This window comes from Zingiber officinale, chromosome 1A, assembly GCF_018446385.1.
Source record: "Zingiber officinale cultivar Zhangliang chromosome 1A, Zo_v1.1, whole genome shotgun sequence".
NCBI lineage: Eukaryota > Viridiplantae > Streptophyta > Magnoliopsida > Zingiberales > Zingiberaceae > Zingiber > Zingiber officinale.
Genome location: NC_055987.1, coordinates 41,550,972 through 41,558,295, shown reverse-complemented (window position 1 = coordinate 41,558,295; position 7,324 = coordinate 41,550,972). Strand labels below are relative to the sequence as shown.

At 38.9% G+C, this 7,324-nt stretch overlaps 1 protein-coding gene across 1 annotated transcript; it reads right to left on the bottom strand.

Annotated features, from left to right (window-relative positions):
• Positions 1–6,070: 6,070 nt before the first annotated feature.
• On the bottom strand, positions 6,071–6,718 carry LOC122002630 (the record flags this gene model as incomplete). Its single annotated transcript, XM_042557868.1, has 1 exon — positions 6,071–6,718. A coding segment is annotated over one exon (648 nt), but the record flags the coding sequence as incomplete, so codon positions are not given.
• Positions 6,719–7,324: the final 606 nt, after the last annotated feature.

Below are 7,324 nucleotides of genomic sequence, written 5' to 3'. Positions count from 1 at the left end.
GATGGAGGGAAATCACCCAAATCTTCTTTTTTCCCAAAGGGCAGAAGATCCCCTTTCAAATCTTGAAGGAAGCCTTATATAGAAGAGCAGATTGGGCGCCACACGACCCCGAAGCACGGCCGTGTGAGGTTCACACGGCCTGCTCCATTCTCTTCTCTGCCAACCTCACACGACCATATGAGGTACACGGCCGTGGCTTACCTCTACCAATGATCCCCTTACATGGCCGTGTAGATCTACACAACCTGTACTGCCTTCGCCTCTGGAAACCTGACACGGCAGTGTGGTGCACACGACCAGCACTCTCATTCTCACTGGAAACCTCGCACGATTGTTGGTTAATCCTAGGAAAACGTACCAGTTCCACTGTACAAAGATTTTTGTACAAGTGTCGAACCTTTCCTTAAATAACCTATTGTGTTCTTTAGAAGTTAAATTAGGAATCGCAGACGGAACTTAACATCATTGATTCCAAATTTAACTTATCTGTTCTTAATGGTTTAGATTTGAATCGCAAGCGGAACTTAACACTATTGATTCAAACCTACCTAGATTATTAATTCCATAAATATTAATTTCCAAAATTGGCTTCCAGGACTGCATGGCGAGGCACATGACCTTCTTAGATATGGGAGCAACCACCACCGCCTAGGCAAAGTCTTTTAAGGAAAGCTAATATTTATTTCCTTAAATAACTCTAGGTTAACCAAAAGGAACAATCGAAACACAAGTTCGAAAAAGAAGAAAACACAAACTCAAAAAACTATTTCGAAAAACTAGATCTAATTGCCTCTTGTATTTAGAATTCTTACAAAGAGAAAAAAACTAGCATGATGCGGAAAATAATTGCTAATTATACATTCTCTTTGTATGCTAATGACCTCGAGATCTTTTGCCGTATTCCTCGCCTCGCCTTGGACGTCGTGTGGGTGACGAACCTCCAAGATCAACACCACCCAAAAGAGAACTTCTCCTCCTTGCAATATTCGGCCACCACCTCCACCAAGGAAAAGAGAGCAAAGGGAAAGAAGAAGGGAGAGGGCCGACCACCAAGAGATCACCCAAGCAATAGAATAAGAGTTGTCTCATGAAGCCCCCTTACCCCTTCTTTTATATTACTTGCCCAAGGCAAATAAGGAAAGATTTTAATAATTTTCCTTTTCCCTTTTTATTTTCCTTTTCTTTCCTCTTGATTGAATCAATCATCAATCAATGGTTGAGATCAATCCTACTTGGTTTAGGATTGGGATTGATTTAATCCTATTGGCTGGCCCTTGCTTGGGCACCAAGCAAGGTGGCTGGCCACAATTAAAAGGAAAGGAAAATAATATATTTTTTTTTAAAAAAAAATTTACAAGAAGAAATCCTCTTATAAAATTTATAAGCTCTCTTTCCTAAAGTATGAGTTACAAAAGGAAAGTTTCTAAAAATTAAAACCATGTTTTAAAATTTAAAAAAACTCTTATAAAATTTCCTTTTTTAACATGATGATAGAAAATTTTAATTTTAAAACTTATCTCCCTTTTTTCCTAAACTATGAGGATGGTTAAAAAAGGAAAGTTTTAAAACTTTTAAAACTCTCTATTAAAACATGTGGCCAAATTCAAATTAGGAAAGTTTTAAAAATTAAAATCTCTCTTTTAAAACTTATAGTTTTCTACAAAGAGAAGATTTTAAAAATTTAAATCAACCCTCCCTTTTTGAATTATTGTGGCCAGACTCTACAAGCTTGGTCCCCAAGCTATAGGGCCGGCCCCTTCAAGAGGATGTGGCCGGCCATTGCTTGGTCACCAAGCAATGGTCCAACCCCCTTCTTGGACACCAAGAAGAGCCTTACATTTGGATGTACTTGAGGCTATAATGAGGCTACGACAGGGACCTAGAGGAGAAATTGGTTTTGGCCTTCCGATGAGCTTGAGTATCCCGTGTTCGCCCCGAACACACAACTCAAGTTCATCGATAACAACTCATTCCACTAAAGAGTTATTACCGCACTACCGCACCAATCCCAAATTACATTATGGGCTCCTTCTTATCATGAGTGTGTTAATCTCCCTGTGTTTAAGATTACGAATGTCCACTAATTAAGTAAATTATTGACAACTCACTTAATTAATATCTAGTTCCAAGAGTAGTACCACTCAACTTCATTGTCATGTCAGACTAAGTCCACCTGCAGGGTTTAACATGGCAATCCTTATGAGCTCCTCTTGGAGACATTCTCAACCTAGATAACTAGGACACAGATTCCTTCTATAATCAACAACACACACTATAAGTAATATCATTTCCCAACTTATCGGGCATATTGATTTATCGAGCTAAACCTCACCCTTTGATAAATCAAAGAAATAAATATTAAATATATGTGCTTGTTATTATATTAGGATTAAGAGCACACACTTCCATAATAACTAAGGTTTAGTTCTTTTACTAAGTCAGTACAAAAAGAACTTACCTAAATGATCCTACTCAATACACTTAAGGTGTATCAGTGTAATTTATTAGTTAAGATAAACTAATACTTAATTATATTACGACTATACTTATAGTTTGTTCCTTTCTATCTTAGTCGCGAGCAACTGTTTATAATTTATAGAGAACCGACAACATGATATTCTAAGTGTGACACCACACTCCATGTTGTCTACTATATAAATTAATTGAACAATTTACATTTAACAAATAAATGCAGATATTGACCAATGTGATTCTTTAATTTCAACAAATAAATGTTTACAAAAGCTAGGCTTTTAGTATACACTTTAACAATCTCCCACTTATACTAAAAGACTAAGCTGCCATATCTGTTGCCTTACATCTGATTCCCATCCCCTCCACATGCCGATCAAAAGCTTTCGTCGGAAGGGCCTTTGTGAAAGGATCTGCTAGGTTATCTTCTGATGCAATCTTGACGACGACAACTTCTCCTCACTTGACGATGTCTCGTATCAGGTGGTACTTGCGCGCTATATGTTTACTTGCCTTATGAGCTCGTGGTTCCTTCGAGTTTGCAACTGCACCGCTATTATCACAATAAATTGTGATGATCTTGGGCAAACCAGGAATCACATCTAAATTCATTAGAAAGTTCCTGAGCCATATAGCTTCTTTGGCTGCCTCAAAGGCTGCCACATACTCGGCTGAGTCCGAGACGCATTTCTGCTTAACACTCCTCCATGCAATGACTCCACCTCCTAGAGTAAACACATAGCCTGACATAGACTTACTATTATCCCTATCTGATTGGAAATCCAAATCCGTGTAACCCACAGGGAGCAAATCGTCTGCTTGATAAACTAGCATATAATCTCTAGTCCTTCTCAGGTACTTTAATATATGCTTTACAGCAGTCCAATGTCCTTGTCCAGGGTTACTCTGATATCTGCTAACCATGCCCACGGCAAAATAGATATCAGGTCTCGTACACAGCATTGCATACATAAGGCTTCCTACGGCCGATGCATATGGAACTGCCTTCATGTCCTCAATCTCCTTTGACGTCTTCGGAGACATCTCTTTAGATAAGACTACTCCATGCCTGAAAGGTAAGAAACCTTTCTTGGAGTTCTGCATGCTAAAACGAGCAAGGATCGTATCTATATATGAAGCTTGGGATAGACACAACATTCTTTTCTTGCGATCCCTTATTACTTTGATCCCAAGAATGTGTGCACATTCTCCTAAGTCCTTCATATCAAATTGTTTGGACAACCATACCCTTACGTCTGATAATACCTTGACATTGTTGCCAATTAACAAAATATCATCTATGTATAGTACAAGAAATACCACCACATTTCCGTTACACTTCTTGTATACACAAGACTCATCCGGACACTGTATAAATCCATATGACTGGATTACTTCGTTAAACCGGATGTTCCAAGATCTTGAAGCTTGCTTCAATCCATAAATGGACCGATTAAGCTTGCACTCTAGATACTTTTTGCCTTTTTCAATGAACCCTTCTGGTTGCTTCATATGGATGTTTTCTTCAAGACTTCCGTTAAGGAAAGCTGTCTTGACATCCATTTGCCAAATCTCATAATCCATATGAGCAGCAATGGATAAGAGTATCCGGATAGACTTAAGCATGGCTATCGGCGAAAAAGTCTCCTCATAGTCGATTCCCTCTTTCTGAGTATACCCTTTCGCAACAAGCCTTGCTTTGAAGGTTTCTACCTTCCCATCTGTCCCTCTTTTCCTTTTGTAAATCCACTTGCATCCAACGGCTTTTACACCATCAGGTGGTTCTACTAGCTCCCAGACCTTATTAGAAAACATAGATTCTATTTCGGAATTCATTGCCTTTTGCCAAGATACTGCATCTATATCTTGGAGTGTTTCATCATATGTTCGGGGATTTGGTTCATGTTTACCTGGGATGAAGTCCGAAGACTCACCCAAAAACATGAATCTCTCAGGTTGCCTCACAACCCTCCCACTACGATGAGGCACCATCTGTGGTTGTGTATCATGTGTGACACGTGTTTCAGTCTCTTGTGGTACTTCATCTTGAACTGTTGGTACTGAAGTAGACGTGTCCTCTCTAATTTCTTCTAGAGCTATTTCACTCATGGGCTTATGGTTCATTACATAATATTCTTCTAAAAATCGAGCATTGGTGCTAACAATGATCTTCTGATTTTTAGGATTATAAAACAAACCACCTTTCGTTCCCTTTGTATATCCTACAAACAGACAAACTTCTGTACGTGATTCCAACATGTCAGTATCTCCCTTCAGCACATGTGCTGGACCACCCCATATCCGGATATGATTCAGACTAGGCTTACGCTCATTCCATAATTCCATGGGAATAGAAGGAACTATTTTTGAAGGTACCATATTCAGAATGTACACTGCTGTTTCTAAAGCATATCCCCAAAACGAATTTGGTAATTCTGAATAACTCATCATCGATCTAACCATTTCCATAAGAGTCCTATTCCTTCATTCTGCCACACCATTCTGCTGGGGTGTACCAGGTGCAGTCAATTGGGATTGAATCCCGACTTCTGATAAGTAATTCCTAAACTCTCCAAAGAGGTACTCGCCACCACGGTCAGACCGTAGTATCTTGATACTTTTACCAAGACGTTTCTCCACATTAGCCCTATATTCTTTGAACTTGTCAAAACATTCAGACTTGCAGCGCATCAGGTAAATGTATCCGTATCTTGAATAATCGTCTATAAAGGAGACGAAGTATTCATAACCACCTCTTGCCTGGACAAACATAGGACCACATAAATCAGAATGAACCAATTCTAACACTTCTTTGGCTCTATACCCCTTGGCCTTGAACGACCTCTTGGTCATTTTACCTTCCAAGCAAGATTCACAAGTTGGAAAGTTTTCCAACTCTAATGAACTCAAAAGTCCATCGGCTATAAGCCTCTGAATCCTACTTAAGTTAATATGACCAAGCCTTAGATGCCAAAGATATGCTTGGTTCATTTCCGAAGGTTCTTTCCTCTTATTAGAGTTAGAAGATGTATTATTAATTTCCATATTTTGCTTTGTGGGAGAAATTGGATTTAAAGTGTATAAATTGCCAACCAATGCACCAGAACAGATAATCACCTTATTTCTCTTTATAACGACATTGTTACTAAAAGAGACTGAATAACCATCCAAATACAGTTTAGAAACTGAAATTAAATTCTTTCTGAAACTGGGTACATAAAGACAATTTCTTAAAATCAAATTTCTATTCCTATCAAAAGATAAGCAGACGTCTCCCACTGCAACAGCCGCCACCTTAGTAGCATTGCCCATGTAGACGGTAATCTCTCCTTCAGTTAGTCGTCGAGTTTCCTGGAACCCCTGCAAAGAATTGCAGACATGATCAGTGGCACCCGTATCTACACACCAGGTGCTGGTAGATAACACCGCTAAACATGTTTCAACTACTAGAGTATGAGATATACCTTTATTGTTCTGGTCCCTACGAGGACAGTCTGCTTTCCAATGTCCAGACTGCTTGCAGATGAAGCATTGGCTTCATTCACTTTGGTCCTGTACTCTGAGGTTTATTCACCTTCTTTGCTGAAAAGACCTGTTTCTTCTTCTTCTTGTCTTTCGGCTTAGAAGTCGAACCATTTTCAGCATAGTGAATCTGAGAACTTTTACGAAATATTCCCTCTGCTGCCTGTAGTTCTGTCAGAAGTTCCGCCAACGTATACTCTCTTTTGTTCATGTTATAGTTCAGGCAGAACTGCTCAAAACTTTTGGGTAGCGCTTGGAGAATTATATCGACCTGGGTTTCCCCATCGATTTCTCCTCCAAGGACTTGTATTTCATTAAGATAAGCCATCATTTTGAGGATATGATCCCTTACGGGTGTCCCCTCAGACATGGTGGCTGTCATTAACTTCCTCATTGCCTCTTGCCTATCAGTCCGACTCTGGTGCCCAAAGAGTTCTTTGAGATTGTTCAATATATCATAAGCTGTTGGTAAATCTTGATGCTGATGTTGCAATACATTTGACATTGATGTCAAAATGTAACACCGCGCTATCTCATCAGCTTTTACCCATTTCTTATGATACTTAATCTCCTCTGGGGTAGAGTCACCGTCAGGTGCATCAGGGCAAGCCTCAGTTAGTACAAACTTATAGCTTTCAGCAGTAAGAACAATGTCCAGGTTTCTTTTCCAATCAATATAGTTGGAACCAGTAAGTTTGTTCTCTTTCAGTATAATGGCTAGTGGGTTGAAAGTCATCCTAAGAATCACAAAAATAAACTTTGGTCAAGACTCTAAATTTAGAATAATATTGATTCCTCAAACAATACTATTTTAAATTAACCAACACCTCAAATCACCGTGAATACTGCATGTCACGTTAGTGTGGACATATACAAATTCATCATTTGTAAGAGGAGGGTGTGACCCATTAATTTTATTATATTGTCATCCTAACTTTATGACAAATAAAATTAATAGTTGGTTTCACTTTGGTCACACAATACAATAACAGTGACTCCGTTGGGGAGGATACTATTGAATGCATCTAAGTGTATACCATTACTTGATACTAAGTCCATTAAATAGGATTGTGCCCCTTCAGTTGGAGAAGATCACACTCTCCTAAATAATTTCCTATAACCATCCATAAAGGAAGTTTGATCCAGTGATCCGCAACAAACCCATCAGTTATGGAGGGAGGCACTCAGAGCCAACACGCAAGCTTGTTGCATCACTTACAAACCAGTAATGAAGACCATGGGATTTATTTAAAATCCCTCTCCCACTTAGTTATTTAAAATGAGGATTTTAACCTATGCTAGCATACATCACATGCACATAAACATCACA